The 17,880-nt window shown below is 40.7% G+C and overlaps 1 protein-coding gene across 7 annotated transcripts in view; it reads right to left on the minus strand.

Annotated features, from left to right (window-relative positions):
* The window catches only part of LOC125892211 (serine/threonine-protein kinase WNK2), a 54,999-nt gene that overhangs the window by 36,265 nt on the left and 854 nt on the right, over nt 1–17,880 (minus strand). For all 7 annotated transcript variants that reach the window (XM_049582041.1, XM_049582040.1, XM_049582042.1 and 4 more), the window contains exon 2: nt 16,949–17,780. In XM_049582041.1, coding sequence (XP_049437998.1) covers nt 16,949–17,602 — 654 coding nt within the window. In that variant the 5' untranslated portion in view covers nt 17,603–17,780. The remainder of the gene's footprint in view (nt 1–16,948; nt 17,781–17,880) is intronic.

The following is a 17,880-nucleotide window of genomic DNA, read 5'->3' on the forward strand; positions in this document are numbered from 1 at the left end:
ACCGCAGCTAATTTGATTTCACATAAAAGGCTGTAGTGGTCCCCTTGTCCGCTGCATGTGTAATGCACAAACACTCCCTTAGTTTGGAACTTAAATTACACCGAGTCCACCTATGCTACAGAATGTACGGTATGCACTAGTAGATAGTATCGCTCCAGGTGCCTTTCAGTGCCAGCGAAGTGGACATTTTGTTTTGTTTATCAGGACATTTCCGAGCCAAGTCAACTTTCACATACCCAAATTTATTGGAGCAGTTGTTAAACAATGCATTTTGAGCTGGTGAGTGAAGCACACTGGGTAGAGACACTATCATGCCATTGGAAAACCTGCGATACATAAATAGTTTAGATTATTTTTAAGTGCAAAGTGGCTCTAAAAAAAGCTTGGTAGCTAGTCTGTGTGATGTAGGCAGAACTGCTAATCAACCTTAATCACAGCCTATCAAACTCATGCAGGGAGCACAGAAAATAAACCCATAGCGCAACATAAATCAGCCAAACAATGAGCATCCTTCATGTGAAAATTGTTTTGGAGTATCCAGCTCTCCGACAGACACAAGTACCAACAGTAGAGAGCCCTGAAAGCATGTCAAATGATTTACCGTTTAATTGGAAATTCTGCCATGAACAGAAGCATGAAAAAAAAAACGTGTTATGCTCAAACAACATCACAAACACTGACGGTGTGTACTGACACACGGCGCAGGCACAGCTGTGTGTAGACAGGTAAGTCAAAACATTGTTTCACTGACAACAGAATGACGCAGGCCATTTTTCCTGCAGTGACTGCACTTTTTGCTTGATAAAAAAAAAAAATGTAGTCGAGTGCCATGGGGATTGAGGGAGCTATATCAGGATGAGTGTCTACTATTGATTATCCACTAATAGAATCGGACTGCCCCTAGTGGGGGAGCTGTTGGGCTAGAGAGAGTTGAGGCAAGCTGCGTCTCTGGAGCATCAATCCAAAAAACATCTGACAGACTCACGAGGCACACAAACACACACACAAGTGAGTGATAAATGCTGATGGTGTTCTCAGGGAGAGAAAACTTCTTAAGCTCTAAAGCTCAGAACTGATGGGTTGTGTTTTATTAACAATAACTGCCATCTGTGAACACACACACTCACACACACACACACACACACACAAAAACAGATCACAAACTGCTTTAGAAATGCTAAAAAGGTGAGTCATGACATTTATCCAGATGGATTCTTCGCATCTCATAACTGAAACTACATACCCCAAATTATGGGTGTGAAAAATCCTGCAAAAGCCTTTAGCTTAGAAAGATACAAAAGGTTGTGGTAGGATTGGAGCAGGTGAATAGATAACAACCTTTTTCTATCAACAGCCAAATGACTAAAATTTAAATAACTGCTGACTGTTATAAATGATTAAATATCTAAATCCAAGATGATAAATCATTCTTGATATTCTGAAATATGGGAAAGGAAAAAACATTAATGGCTTGATTAGTCTCTCTTTAAGGGCCTTCACGAACGTTTGTCAGATACCTACTTTTCTACATATTAAGGTTGATACTGTCACATCTTTGTTTGTTGCTGCATTTACAGATTATTTAAAAGAAAATCTGCCTTAGATGGCAAAGTTGTACAGGATTAGATCATTATTTTCAACCCCAGAAAAGTCCCCTTTATAATGAAATGAACTAGGCCTGTACCAAACAAGCTGCATCCTCCAGGGTTGCAAAATGAAGCCAACACCGAAGTGCCAAAAACTTCAGTTCTTTGAACGGCCGCTTGAGGCTGGCTACCGAAGCCAGTCAATCCCAACAGACGTCCATATTAAAATGCCCAACTTTATAATACAAATAAACATGTTTACAGCCTTGTACATAAAACGATTTTGGCCTCTGTAGCTAAGTTCCTCTTTCATGAATCATGACAAGTGTTCGGGGGCAGATTTTTTTGTAATTCACTCGTTGATATTTCATTGTTTCATTGAGGCTTAGAGTTACAGCTTTCCAGTCACATCCACCCCTCGCTCCTCCACAGTGGCAGAGTCTTGTGCCAATATGGTCATTTCTGGCTCCAAAAAAAACATAACCACGATAGCAATGGCCATCTCTAAACTTGAGGTTTCCAAACGAGAGTCCACAAACCAATGGGTCTTCTCATGTTAGCTATATTCATTATACCAAATGACATTTTTTTAACATTCAAAGCTTCTATTGAGGTTTTTAAATAAAGCTTTAACTGTCAGTCATCATATCTTATGACATGATCACCCTTAAAAAATATCTTTGAACAAAATCCTCAATTTGTTATCAAAAGACTCTTTTTTATCAACTTTAAAGGGGAGATTTATGACATTTCTAGAGGGGGAGAAGGCTACAGAAGTCTACTTGTCTTGTCTTAATTTCTTGAATGAAATATAATTATGTGCATTTTCTTTCCTTTTTCTTTCCTCTAGACTGTCAATATGTGTATAGGTAGCATTTCTGATTATTTAATTTGAACCTTGGAAAAGTACTCATTGTATTGCCCTGTCATAGCAGTTGATATTAAGATGATGCCTTACTGTAAATGTTCTGATAAGTACCTTACTTGTTTTTTGTCGTCGTTTTTTAATGTAATATTTGAAGTATATTAAAAATCCAATAAACAGACTCATCAATGAATAAATGTGATTTAAGGCGCCGTTAGATGGACTGAAGCACAACATTTTTTGTTAGATAAAAACATGTAAAGAATTTTGGAAATTATTACATCCATCTTTTCTCAATAAATTCTAACTTTTTTAACTTATTGGAAATGTTTTGATTATAGGGGTCAGAAAAAATCCTTCGCAGCCACCGCTGGAATCTAATTCTACAAATAGTACAATACTAAAAATATGAGAGTATCTGCAGCTGTGCAGGAATAGCAAGTTTAAACAGTGTAATTAGACATGCAAAAAAAAGAAAGAAAAAGAAGCAGTGCAACATTTGAAAGTTGATTTATAATTAAAATGTCAATGTCATGATGATGAATAAAGCTTTGAACTATTTCAGACAGCCCCAAAATGAGCATTTTTTTTTATTTTGGGTTAAAGCTGCGTATTAACACACGACATAAAAGCGAATAGGCACAGAGTTACAGATTACAGGCTTTATTCTCTAGTAAGTAATCTTAGGTCGATAATGTTTTTGGACACTGGCCCAGATGGGTCTATCAAGTGACCAAGCAGCTGACCTGAGTCAGTCTAGACATGATCCAGTGTGTTCAATCCAGCGCTTCTTATTCTCACAGTGCCACTGATGAGACCAGAATAGTTCACAGGTTCTTACTTAATATTCAAATCTCCAAAATCAGTCAACCAGTGAGATCCACAACTGGATGAGTAAACTTATTAGGTAAGCAACAGGTTTCAGCATTAGTCCTAATTACGGCAGTCAAATTACACGCCCGGAAAAAAAAAAATATATATATATATATCAATGTCAACTTGGTCTCTCTCCCCAGCACTATGTTACTAATTACAATTTCCTCTTTCTTTCATTAAATTGGCCTCATCTTGATCCGTAGTTAACAAGAAGCAGATTAGCATCATTTGGGTTTAGCAACAATAGTGTGACAGCGATTTAAATTCAAACAACCTGTCAACAACCTCTACTATAAAACCTAGACAGCTAAACCCAGTGTGCTCGATATGTGTCACAACATTTGGCTAAGGAGATTAACAAAGAAAATATTTCACCCCAGGATGTACTTATAAAGCAAACTAAAACCGGACTTTGTTGTAATCATAAAGACATTTAAAAGGTAAGCCTGTGCAGATTTGTCACACTCACACACACACACACACACACACACACACACACAAACCACAGAGCAACCAGGCCTCAGTATAGCTTTTTTAACACTGCAATGAAAAGCTTAGGTTCAGTCACAATGATAATGTGATGCTTTATTGATCCATGCCAGATGATTCTCTTTACAGGATGTCAGAATGATACAGAACACCAGCCCTAAAAGCTGCGTCTTATTCACAGCTTATTTGGACGATAAATCATGGGACATGAACCCTGGACGGCAGCTGAAGGAGGTATGCTAAATTACTTGGCCACCCTGCCACCCTCTGCACCCATCTTCAATAACAAATTACTATTGCAGCGCTTCCGCTGCTGTAACAAAAGCTGGTGCAGGGTGAGCCATGAGCCAGCAGACTGCCCACAGCTGAATTGTGTCCCATCAGTCATGACTGCAGGCTGGCAGCTGTGCCAGTCACTCCTGTGCTATCTCTGTTTCACTGTTACCCTGACATACAGCCACTCTACACCCGAGCTGTGCTTCTTGGCACACAAGCACTCAGTGTGGGACAAGGTATCACATCTTAAATGAGGACGAGCCGATGAGACTGCTGTAAGGCTAAGAGAAGAGCAAAAATGTGTATATCGCCAAGCCGTGTCAAGGAGGAGACTGAAAGACTGGAACACCATCAAAGATAACAAGCCACTGAGATACTGTAATAACCTCTAATAATTTGTTAAAATCAGCCTATGGCCCAATGACCTCTCTGCTGTTTGGGTGTGAAGGAAGTGAGGTAAGAAACATGGGGGAGAGGAGATAAGGAGAGGCCATGAGGAGGTGACAAATGACAGACACCACCACACCCCAGCATCCTCAATGACAGGACAGAAACAGGAAAGCAACACAGTATTGCATCACAGCTGCACTTATGACTAAAATTAACTGCAAGTGGACAACAGTAAATTTTGTTGCATAGGAGTTCAAGTGTAAAACTGTGTCTGGCTGACTGTGACCTCAAGTTGGCCAATATGGATTAGCCCATACAAACCTCTTGTAAACCTCTTTCCTGTCACAGACTAAATGCGTGGGCTGACAAACAAACAGTCTTTTGACACAGCGATAAAGAAATGAAAATTTCCAATTGCATACTTGCCTCCTCAAAAGACTAATGCCTCTTATGCAATGGCCATGATGACAACTGCTGACTAATCACATCTTTGTTTAGAGCCTGAATGATGCTGCATTTTGAGCCCAAAGCTGATAGCAATATGAGTTTTTAGAATCAGATAAATACCTTCAAGTATCAGGCAGTATTCTATGTTTATTTTAGATAGACACAAAATAAAAACAATATTCTTAATTAGGATCTGGGGCTGGGTGTAGGCATTCAAAAAGGTTAAGATATGGACTGAATTAGAAACTAGAATTAGTGCCTCATGCTTGTTTGCCTCCACACACTAGTCAAGTTGCACTTTAAGTTTAGATCCTTGTCAGTAAAAACATGGATGCACCACACACACATCCTTTTCCCGGCAGCACAGATGATCGATAAAATCAGCACAGGTTGAAGGTGGGCACACAAGATTAGTGTCACCATTTCAGTATCTGATTAAATGTTTCCCCCCTCTGTTCCTGAGATATGACCTGAAGTAATGGCCAGGAAAGTGTTTTTCCAGAACATTATGATGTCAGTGAAGTTGACCTTTGACCTTTTGGATTTAAAATGCCATCATTTCATCATCATATCCTACTTGACATTTTTGTTATAATTAGCGTATGAATTCTTGACTCTTGGCCAAAATCATGTTTTGTGAGGTCACTGTGACCTTTACCTTTGATCTTCAGCCACCGAATTCTAATCAACTCATTCTTGAGTCCAAGTGGACATTTGTGTCAAGTTTAAGGAAACTCCCTTAAGGCCTTCTTCATATCTTAAGTTCACAAATGAATGACATAAAATGAAATGAATGAAACGGACACAAGGCCACAGTGACCATTGACAAGTGAATTCTAAACACTTAATTGATGAGTCCGAGTGGAAGTTTGTGCCAAATTTGAAGAAATTCTGTAAGTGTTGTTGAGATATTGCATTAACTAAAATGAGACGGATGCTAGGTCACATTGACCATGATGTTTGACCACTAAAATCTAATCAGTTCATTGTTGAGTCCTGGACGTTTGGGCCAAATTTGAAGAAATCCTCTCAAGATGTTCTTGAGATAATGTGTTCACGAGAATGGAATGGACATGCACAGATGGATCAATAGACAGATGGACGGACAACCCGATAATATAATGCCTCCGGCCATGGCTATCACTGGATACTGATAAAAAAGGGTATCAGATGAAGTACTCTATTGGTGTCGGTGTCACTTTAAGGGGACTGATATTGGTACTGCCAACACATCTTTTTTAAATGCTGAGGCATTATGAAAAATATATGTAGAGTTAAATTTAATTATCAAAACTGACTGTAACAGAGGATATCAACAAAGTTGTAAACTTTAGTGGCAATTAATTCTCTACTTAACAAAAACACAATAAATTAAATTATTTAATTATATCATTCATACATTATGGTAAAATATACATAAAAGTATTCGTGTAATGCCTTTTCTTTTTGCATATTTGCAAATGTACATACTGCATACATCTTTGATAAGTCAATTAGGGCTGCATGCAATGAAAATATTTAGTCTATAAAAAGTCAGAAGATGGCAAAATGGTATAATCATTATTTCCCATAGCACCACTGTGATGTCTTCATAATGCTTGTTTTGTTTATATTCAATTACACACAAAAACCAGAGAACATAACAATCGAATAATCATTTCAGCACTAAAGCCAATATATGCAGATAATACGGGCCTGTCAGTGTATTGGCTGGGCTCCAATCTTACAGTCAGACTGAGGGAAGAGTCCTATAATGTCCTAAGAAAAAGAGCAAAGAAAAGCTTCCCCCATTAAAATGTAAAATAAATACACTTTTATGGAATCAAACCATAGTCTTCCAGGAAAAAGCAGTGGGATTATTTTACACAACAACTTCTACATATTCAGGAAGAGCAATTACTGTTTAGGTCATCATCTACTGATTAAACTGATTGCAAGACAAGATGCCCATACCCTAACCCAAAGTTCAAAAGGCTCACAGCATAGACTTAACGATACTCTTGGAGAAATCTTGGTGTTTCGATGCGATGCACACAGCAAACTGACCCATTAACAACCCTCATCCCATTAACAGGTTAAGTTACCAAGATTAAAAGTACCCTAATTAACACTGATCTCCTTGATACACCTCTTTAGTAGTGCTTATAAATATTATACCCCATTTCCTCCCAAATTTGTGCTTGTACACAGGTATTATGAACACAGGAAAGCCCCTTGAAAATAGTTGATAGACTGCTTTCCTGTTGGCAGTCGACCACAGCCTTGTACATGGCTCTGCAGTAGACGAGTATGCCTTTCTGTTTTATGTTTTTTTTAATGTGCCATGTCCAATGACACAGGCAGGCCAGGAAACAGGTTAGTAAACAGTAGAAAGCAGCACGGAGGCTGGTAAAATGACACAATGGTTACTTCTTTTTTACATCTCTTACTTATTCAGTTACTCTCTCACACTGGTGAAGGCTAAATTTTTAACAATGTTTGAGCACTGCTTGGATGGGGATGGGTGGTATTTTGTGGCAGCCAATCACTGCATTGCACCAAAGGGGGTAAAATTAGCCAGTCCATTCAATCCATCACTGCCAATTGAAGCTGATCAGAGCTGGAGCCGATGAATACCTGTGACTACTGCAGAGACAGTTGTCCCGGGGAACAAACGTCGAATGTAACCTTTCCCATTAAATACAAAAGCCAGATGTCTCTGTGTGTTAGTGGGCTTTTTTGTCCAGTGGGAAAGCTGAACAAAGCTCAATCAGCTGACAGTTAATACTGATGTATAATAACTACTGACATTATTTATCCTTTGTGATTAAACAGTCAAACAGCAAAAATATAAACAGGCCATGTTTTCTTAACTTTTTTGTTTCATATCACCAAGACTTCATAGTGGACAGGAAGCAGCGTTAGCCAGTGTGTTCAGCAGAACCTGAGGCTCCACAGCTGGTGGTGACATCCTCTACACAAACCCCTGACACTGACACCAAACACCCATGCTCAATGGTAACACAGAGATACTCAGGCCCATTATGAAAACCACAGAGTAGCTGATAGAGCTAGCTATGCATAGCTGTGGTGCTATGATACCCAGGGTGGCGATTTCACCTCGCTGCTCGAGACAAATATTCACAAATGTGTTTAATGCCCATGTAAATGTCTAAAGCCTGATAAAGCCAGTGTGGACTTGTGCCAGCCAGAAACTGACAGTGTGAAGGGTGGGCAGTCTTGCATGTGTGCTCCTTTTCCCACATCACTGATGAAGAGGGTTAGAGACAAGGGAGAGCACAGTGGTGTCCTGGGAAGTAGAGATGTCCTTAGCTGAACTGTCCGGCCTGGCCAAACCCCCTCCCTCGAACATTTCATCAGTCGCTGCAGTGTGGGGGCACAGAGCCAGAGAGACAGCCTTGATTCAGCATTATACCCCGTCACAGACTAAACACCACAGGGGCAAACTAAGTAAAGGCAGCCTTCTTTCTTAATGTCCGAGGAGCCTTTTCCAAACCTCATTCTTGTCATCAATAATAAGAACGCTGTGTTAAATGCATCACTGCCAACTTCAACCGCATCACTGCCAACTTCAACTGCAACTACTACTCTGGGGTTGCTTAAGGTAAAAAGACAACATAGCAGCAGGATTATGCAAGTGTAACAGTACCACATGAAATCATAATGCCTAACTAGCAAGGTGCTGCTAAATTCGTCAGGTTTGACAGTAGAGAGGATATAGGACAACTACTGCGGGAGGAAGGAACCAATGTGTCAAAGGACTGGTGTAACAGACCAACTGGTTTTTCCTTTTAACTAGCAACATTTTTAAAAACAAAGATAACATCTACAAAAGCTGCCATCATGGTGAACCAGGTGAAGTCTTTTTTTTAGATTAAAAACTCAAAACACACCCATCTGATTCTTTTTTTGGAGTCCAAGAATTATTGGCTGTATATACACAGATTTTAGAGCCACTTGTTTTATATAAAAACAACCAGATCGACATATCGTTTTGCATTTATCCCCCTTTTATTTTTTTTATTGTTTTGCCCATTGTTAACATAATATCATGAACACATTTTTAGTAAAAGTCAGGCCAGTGCAACATCAGCCTAAACTGCAGCTTCTATAAAGACCACAGGTTTGAATGATCAGCAACTCTCTGATGCAGGTGAATATGATAAGCTTCATAAGCTGGGACACACTCAGTATTCTTCCATTTCACATATTTTAAGTGTATATTTTAAGCAACATAGCAACAGCATTTGCATCATTATACGCCTGTATTTTTCCCTGCAAACACGCATACAAACTGAAAACCCTGGATGGATGCATGACATGCACAAAATGGACATACATCCCAGCCACACACAACACACGCTTTTATTGATTTTATTGAAGCTAAACAGAAAAAAATCTCAGTCCTAAAGTCTCTTTACCTCTCCAACAGCCCGTGAATATATGAGGCTTTGCATATAAAACGAGCTGTCAAAATAAGTGTTAACAGTTTAGAGTTAATACGCAAGTGCTACTGTGTGGCCATTTGTTTTTCACTCTTTATTACGTAAATGGCTTAGTGATGCAGAGGTCAACCAGAGTGTGTATTAAAAGTAGCCCTTGTCTTCATACCACAGAGCCTCCAGTAACTAAGCAGGAGGCCTTAACAGGACACAGAGGTGCTCCAGATTCTTTCATACAAATAACCTTCTCAAATTCCAAAAGGGATTACTAATCCTAATGAGATGTTGTGACACTTTCTATTGTTGGGGGGAGTGACAAGGGAGGTCAAAGGCCATTTAGTTAAATCTTCATCAGTTCAAGGTTAGGCTGAAGGAGTGTACGTGTGCCAAAGGTGTGCCTCTGGAGGTTGCTCACTGAATCCTGGTATGATTAATGATGATCAACAATCAGTCAGATGTGCAGGCACAGCAAGCACAGTTTCATATTTAAACCACCTGATATAACTGTATGCAGTATGTGTCAACTTTAATTAAAGTCTGTTTTTAAGTCCACACGAGGGAGCAGATAGGGATACAAGAGGTCAGATTGCTGGGGCATTAGTAACAAAGACAGTAACGCAGCACTGAAATGATTAGTTGTTGAGCAGAAATTTAATCTGTAACCATTCTATTACCAATTCATCATTTAGGTCATTGAATATCATTGGGTTTTGGACAGGCTGGACTGTTTGACTGTCTGATAACATCACTGGGAAAATGTGATGGCCATTTTTTACCATTTACTGGCATTTTATAGACCAATTAAAGCGACACTTAATGCTATTAATAAGCTGATGACACACTAAAATGTAAGTGAATTCCACCAGAGATAAAAACTCATAATTGTACCATTCTCATATGGTTCTAAGAAAACTTCGACCAACTGGCCAAACGTCCTGTCTGTCTTCCCCACATGGAGGCCTCCAACTGACATAACCACTGGCATAACAGTTTAGTTTGCCTCTAATGTAACATAGGCTATAACGTTATATATGACAACACAGCATCCAGTTGCTAACAGTTAGCCTACTGTAGCCTAACGTTGCCTGAACCTCTGTATTATCTTCCTTGTTTGTTGCCAGTCACGAGTACTATCCAACATTAGCGTTTACGTTATATTATAAAACTCATCAGATATAACTGACCCCGGATAAGTTTCAAAACTCCGGGGTTGCGTTCTAATGTGCAGGACAGGTAACGTTATGTTTAGTTTGCTTCTAATATAACATATAACATTATATGACAACGCAGCATCCAGTTGCTAATGGCTACCGTTAGCGTATTGTAGCGTAGCCTCTGAAACATTAATGTTATCTTCCTTGCGCGTTTCCACTTAGTAATGTTAACGCTACTATCTAACGTTAGCACTGTAACTTCATTCTCAAACTCATCAGTCATCACTGACTTCGGTTGAGTTTTAAAACAGGGTTGCGTTTACCTGTCTTGGTTGTAACGTTACACTCGCTCTTCTTTGTTACCTTGCCAACGCCTACGTCTATCATATACATAATGAGGATGTAATGGAGGAGGAGGGAGTAGGCCTTTGGAGGGAGGTGGAGTTGCAGGAGGAAGGGGATGGGACTTTGGAGGGAGACGGGGTGTTGTGGATGTTCAAAGTGCTGTGTGAAATGCAAGAAAGGTAAGAGTTGCTTTAATTAAGAAAATAATCAGCAGATTAATTAATTTATATAAATGTTTGCTGTAGTCCTACTGTAATGCACTGTTGAATGAGAAACATCTCGATTAAGAAAACACATGCCGCAGTCGGAAACACAGTGGCAAAGAGGAACACTAGGCCCACATAGATTCACAACAAAACCATCTGAAACTGGAATTATCTTAACAATAATACAAACTGTGGCCTTAAAAGTGACAAAACAACATCTGACAAGCATTATGAGCATCAACAAATGGATACTGGGCTCCTGCAATATACTGGTGTTTCTTTAATTTTCTCTCCCTCTGTTTATTGAAGCACTTTCTGCCAAGCATATCAAACTCATATAAGCGTTCTGAATTATGCAGATTTTCTTACAAAAATAACTGTCTCAATAAGCCAAACCTTGCTGGTGGGCTCTTCGACTCAAGTAAATGAGGAGGAGCGCTTCCCGTCTTTGACAACACTCGAAATCTCGAACTTCTTCAATTATAAGTGGTGTGTGTACACGCGTGGGTGCCCACTGGCCTTTACTAAAAAAACAAAAACAAAAATGGGCTGCACAAAGTGTAAATTATTTCAAGAAAAAAGTAAGAATTTATTACCTGTCATCCTTCTAGGGCTGTACAATTAACTGAATATTAGTCTCTATCATGATTTTGGATTTTCACAATTTAGTGAACATAATTGACCTCGATATTTATGTTTAACATGTGTGCTCCACTCATAGTCTGCAATGCACATCAAATCGTGGTGCACTACCTTGACTAAAAGCCATGGCAGCTGTCAGTGAATCCCCATCTTTGTCCAGCGTCTACAAAGACATCAAAATAGGCCATGTGACGCTGTACAGCACATCACCATATCCCTCCATCTCACAAAGACAGACTGAAATAACTAATGCAACCACATTCCATTTGGCCAAAGATGCATGTCCAGTAGAGACTTTTATTTATATTTTGCTTCTAGAGGATGCGCTGGATTATGGTGAAGAAGAACATCATTCTTAGTCATATTTTGATTAAAAGATTTGTATTTTAGCAGGAATGTAGCGCGTGGAATCTAAAGCAATGCTTTGTTTATTTAAATGTGAAAGTGCAATAAAAATATTTTGTTCTTCAAATCAACATCCGATCGTGTGATAAATGATCATGATCTAAAAATTGATCAAAACAATTGTGATGATCATTATCATTGTGGAGCCCTACACCCTTCTCCTTTAGACAATATGGAATGAAGACCATGGTGTCAGACTAAACCAACATGCCAAGACCTGACTCCAGAGATGGTCAATCTCTGCCACTGCACGGCACAACTCAGTATGTCCTAACTGATAAAGGAAGCACATGTCAACACGACATGGTTTGACTTGACACAGCCAAAAGCGGCAACAGAAAAGCCCTACAGATCATACTTTGTGTGCTAGCCAGTGACTGTCTCCTATGTGTTATATCTAGACTCTATTAACTAGCCTCATTCCAACAAGCCTGCTGGAGCTACACCACAGGTCACACTGCAGAGGCTCTAGCGGGCTTGTCCTCCATCCCTTTTCAGTTGGCTGGGTGACACAGCAGCTCAGGCATGCCTGAACATGAGGCCACTGATAAGGCCCAGTTAGCTACAGCCAGTGGGTCTGGCTGCCCTTAGCTTCCCTGGGCCTCTTAGTGCCAAATGGTCTGCAACCAATGACCCACTTGAGCATCCCCAATTTTGTTTTCTTTTTGCCATCTGAGCAGTTGTTGATGTTGTTAGCACTATCCATGTTAATCCAAAGAGACAGCCAAAAACTTTGTGCAGTAACATTACCACCATTGCAGCAAAAACCAGTGTTTGGAACCAAGACAGTGACCTAGTGAGTCATTGTGTCCTCTGCTGGGTTTGTTCAAGAATGCCCAAATCTCCAGCAAACATTTAGAGACGAGCAGCGTCATATCACTGCAATGGTATCATTGCCAGTTCTGCATTCACAAGCTGAGAACCAGATTTAATCTACAGAACAACAAGCTCACTGCCAAATACCACAGAGAAGTCTGCACAGAGTCAGAAGTAAACTCGGTCTGTGTGTGTGTTCACAGCATTCAACACTGAGATAAAAATCTATACACAGAGCCACAATTGGCAGAAACAGGAACTTTCCAAAGTTTAAAAAATAAATTCCAGTGAGCAATGATAAAATGAGACAAGGCAAACAGAACACAAGAAGTGTTTCTTCCTGACAATGAAAAACTCACAACAGGCATCTTTCTCTCAGATTAACATCCTTGCCTGAGCCAGGGCCATCTGTGTTACGCCAGCAGCCTGGCACAGAAATGGAGATGTGGGGGTGACGGGGATGGGAGGAAAGGGGGCAGGGGGTTGAGGAAGAGAAAGAGAGAGAGAGGAGGGAGGAAGAGAGACAGAAAGAATAAACACAAACCCAGATTAAAATTTCTCGGCAAGAAAACCATGTGACCACTGGAAAGAGGGAAAACAGTGGAAAATCACAGAGTCGTATCTCTTTTCGTCTTCCACAGAGAGCTCCTCTGTCCTCACCCTGTTTTCCACCGCAGTTCACTAAGCTAGGTAAAGCTGGACTCATCTCCACGCAACACTGAAGACTAAATATGCAAAACACAGGCGTGCAATCTTCAATGTTTTGGGTGCAATCTTAAGACTAGTTTATACCTGTGTGCTGTTGAGTGTGACTGAGATGGTCTTGCGATTTTTGGCACTGACAGTTCTTGGCTCAGACTGCATCCTTTAAAACCACTCCTTACATGACACAACAACATTAAGCATGCTGGTAAAGCTACAAACTTTTAATTTCTCTTCAAGAAAGTCAATAAAACAAATCATTCGCCGCACTAAAATGAAGAGGCCGCTGGCCGAGCTTAGTACACCTACTCAGATTAGGGATGTGTTCAGTGTAAACCATCACACAATGAAGCGACTCTAAACCTTGTCCTAAAGACTAAAGATGAAATGGCAGTTTGATTGTGGCTTTGTGTACTAGAGTAGCTTAAATACATTGAATATTTGATCGAAGCTGAAACTATGAGTCGATATATCAATTGTTGGTGATTATTCTACTGTCAATCTTGGTCATTTTTTAAGCAAATATGCTCAAATTCCCTGAATCTAGTTTCTCAAATGTGAATATTTGCTGTTTTTTGGTCTTTCATAAAAGCAAACTAAATACCTTTTCAGTTTTGGATTAGTGGTCAGACAAAAAAAGATGTTGTGAAGCAGGGCTTTATTTTTATTATGGTTTAATTTGTCAACTAATATGACCACTAACCACCAGATATGAGTGAAAAATGCCCATTACAAACTGATATCAAAGAACTAGTGGCGATGAAGGCTGTCTGTTGCATTGCCTTATGTCACCTGGGTCTCGGTCAAAAAGTTGCACCTGAACACGTCCAAGACTACAGCCAACGGCCAACAAGCACATACATTCTGCGCCTGCGGGAGTAGATATAACTCTCCATACCAGCAGGCAGCGGTAGTCTATATTCGTCACTAAAAGAAGGAAATGAAAAGATCAACAGGACGAATTCAAGACGCTAGTTTACCAGTTAGCATATTAATAACTGGACCCCATGTTAAAAGAAAAAAGGATATTTACCATGTACTAGCAAACAATAACGCAAACACAACAGAAATGAACTATTAAGAAGTCTATGGCTAAAATATCATCTTACCTAAATTGTTTCGATTTAACGCCCCCTAGACTTTAGTTGTTAGTTTGTTTTCCTCACATTCGTTTCTCCTCTTGTGCACTGAACTCTACTGCAAATCAGAGTGATCTAATTTACTGATGGACTCCGCTTTCTCCGACACTGATTCAACATGCTGAATTGGCTGAAAAAAGCCAACAAGGGCCGACTAGTGCTAACAGTGTGGGACACATCGCCAAAACTGGTGCAACAGATGCTCACTGGCAGCACAAGTTTTACCAACAGGTCTCGTTTAGTCCAACCAATTGTCCAAAATTAATTGAAAATCAATGTACTATGCTGTAAAAGAAGGAAGGAAAAATAACCAATGTATTAATCATCAGATTACTTAATAAAAGTAGCTGTCAAACCCCTTAACATTGCAATTTCTTATTAAGTTTTGCATTTACAGATCTGCCACACTTTAATTGTCTGACCTTATTCAGCACCACTCTAACAGTTTAATATTGAACTGCTCGTCATAAACCACTCAGATGGTTCAGCTCACTGGACAGTCAATTTCATAAAGGCAGGGTTAATCGACATGAGATCACAAGCAGTTTTTATCAACTGAGGATGACACCACATGAGACCGTAATGACTCAGTCAGGCACAGAAAACCTCGATTAATGGCTCTGATCCACTCAGTAAGCTAATGAGCTCTGATGAAAAACAACGATCAGGTCAGCATAGTGTTTTGTTATCGAACTGTTTATAGAAGAGTGTGAGCTCAAGAGCTCAAAGCTATATTTATGACAGAGCAACAAGATGAAGACATGATTGGGAGAAAGGACCATTTGTATTGTAATTAACATCCGTTATTGACTGTCCACTAGGGGGAGTTTTAATGTGTCACTGGGGGAGAATAAAATAAAGGAAATTGCTTCCTGTTCCACATCCTATGATCCGCTGAGTCCAGTTTCAGCTCAGTGTTGTCAAGTTGAGGGAGATGTAAGATTGCTCCACACTACTATCAGTCTGCATGACATCATCACCCAAATGAAGTCATTATAACCGTCAGTGCTCTTGACTCTACTGTATCTTTGCTCATTCCTAGCCAACAGCATGTTATCTTCAAAGTCCTTCCTCGTGATAGGGTGCGTCAGTGGCTTGTGATGCTCCGGTCTTTGAAAACAGGTTTAACTCTTTCAATGCACTCTTCAGTCACATAGGTTACTGACGCAGCATGTTTTCAGTACCTTAGGCATTAGTATTCATTGAGGCCACAGGACCGCCACACAGCTCCCAGCATGCTACGGCGCACTTCAGCTGCTTCCTGTCTGCCTACCTCCTGTTGCACAGAGGGAGGGAGGCAGGGAGTAGCACGGCTCATAACATACAGACACACTGCTGGGACAGAGCTCATACAAGCATCTCCTGCACTGCCCACTCCAATAACCGCGCTTAGCATCATTACATTATCAGCGGGGCAAATGACTTGAGCAAAAATGAAGGATGGTGGTACGTAAACTGTTGGAAATTAATCCCTAACTATTTTAATCTGAGTGGTGAAAGAATAAGAAATCACAGTAGAGGTTCTCTGTCTTTGAGGGGGCCAGTCATGCTTACTGTAGTCCCCCTTAAGCCTCCTGGGAGAGAGAGGGAGAGAGAGGTAATCCTTGCTGCAGTCTCCAAAGGACGGAAATAATTAGTTAATACCTTTGCACAGTCTAAGCTGGTGATTTTCCTGTGTCTGTGTAATGCAAGACAAGACAGACGCTCCATGTGCACGGGCAAAACAGCTGATCACTCTATCTAAGTGGTAGTATGTGTCTCCATGTCAACAGCTAATGCTTGTCAATCACTTTTTCCCGTGTACACCATTTAAAATAACCCATTTGCAACTTAGCAGACTCCCTTGTGAGGCTGATTGACAGCTCCCTGAAGACATGACCATTACACTATCATCATGTGCGAACCTTCACCGACAGAGAGGGGGCTTCCTGTGAGAGTCAGGCATTTCTCCAATATATAAATCACTTGGGTACTTCTTGTAGAAAACAACAATGTGAAGACAGTTATTGCTAAATTACATGTGTTGTTTGAAAGTGTTTCCCACGCCCATCTGCAAAAATAAGCATCTAAAAAAAAAAAAGGGTGGTGTGCTTTGTCTCGACACAGAGTCTCTGCTTGGGTGCCACAGAGAGACAGAATAAATCAGATGCACAGTGTCAGTACTTTACCTGCAACTCACACCAGGCAACCTCCACCCAGGTCTCAGTATCCAGGCCCTTGTAGACTGTCTTGAAGGACCCTCTCCCCAGCTCTATGTCAAATTTGAGGAATCTTCCTCCCGGTGATGTGGAGACAGCTTTCATCTCTGCCTCCTCCTCGTTCTCCTCACTGGCTGCCTTGATAGCTGCTTTCCCACCATCACTGCATGTAAGATTTATCGCATCTCCTCCTCCTCCTTTCTCCTTCTCCTCGTCTGCACTGGCACTCTCTGTTGCACTGTCTTTTTGTCCACCTTGACTTTCAGTGCTGGAGCCCCCCTGTATCCCACAGCTAGTCCCCCGAGTCCTGTCCACTATTGTCCGCAGGTTTATGTTCAGGATCTTATTCCGGTTATCACACTCAGGTGCCTCAAATGCCTGCTCCTCTGCGTCCGAGAACCACAGACTTCTCCTGATGAATCTCTGGTGCACACTCCTATGGTAGCTGGAGACAGGATATGCACTGGGGTCACTCCCACCTCTCACTACTGAGTCCACATGATTGACACTCCCATCACCCATGGCCTCATACATATTCGTGGCCAGTTCACACTGAGAGTTGGGTACAGATGGGTATTTCAGTCCTTGGTGGGGATCGGAGTTTGGATTAGCCTCCGGCTCCATGGTGAATTAAAAGTTCAGTCACTTTGGTTTCCAGGTCATTCGTGCCATGGCTAGACTTCCCAACATGCAGATTCAGAGATGAGTACCTGCAGCGCCCACTCGGTGACGCAGTTTGCCAGCAGAGGCCCCTGACAACAGTGGGATGGATGACAGACGAGATTTCATCCGATATCAAGAGCTGGAAAAGAAATGTTGCCAGTTAGTGAAACAAAATTAAACAAATGCAGGTGTGAAGGGCAAAGCTGGAGCTATATATAAACCGAGATACACATATCAAT

Source organism: Epinephelus fuscoguttatus, linkage group LG7, assembly GCF_011397635.1.
Source record: "Epinephelus fuscoguttatus linkage group LG7, E.fuscoguttatus.final_Chr_v1".
NCBI classification, from domain to species: Eukaryota; Metazoa; Chordata; class Actinopteri; order Perciformes; family Serranidae; genus Epinephelus; species Epinephelus fuscoguttatus.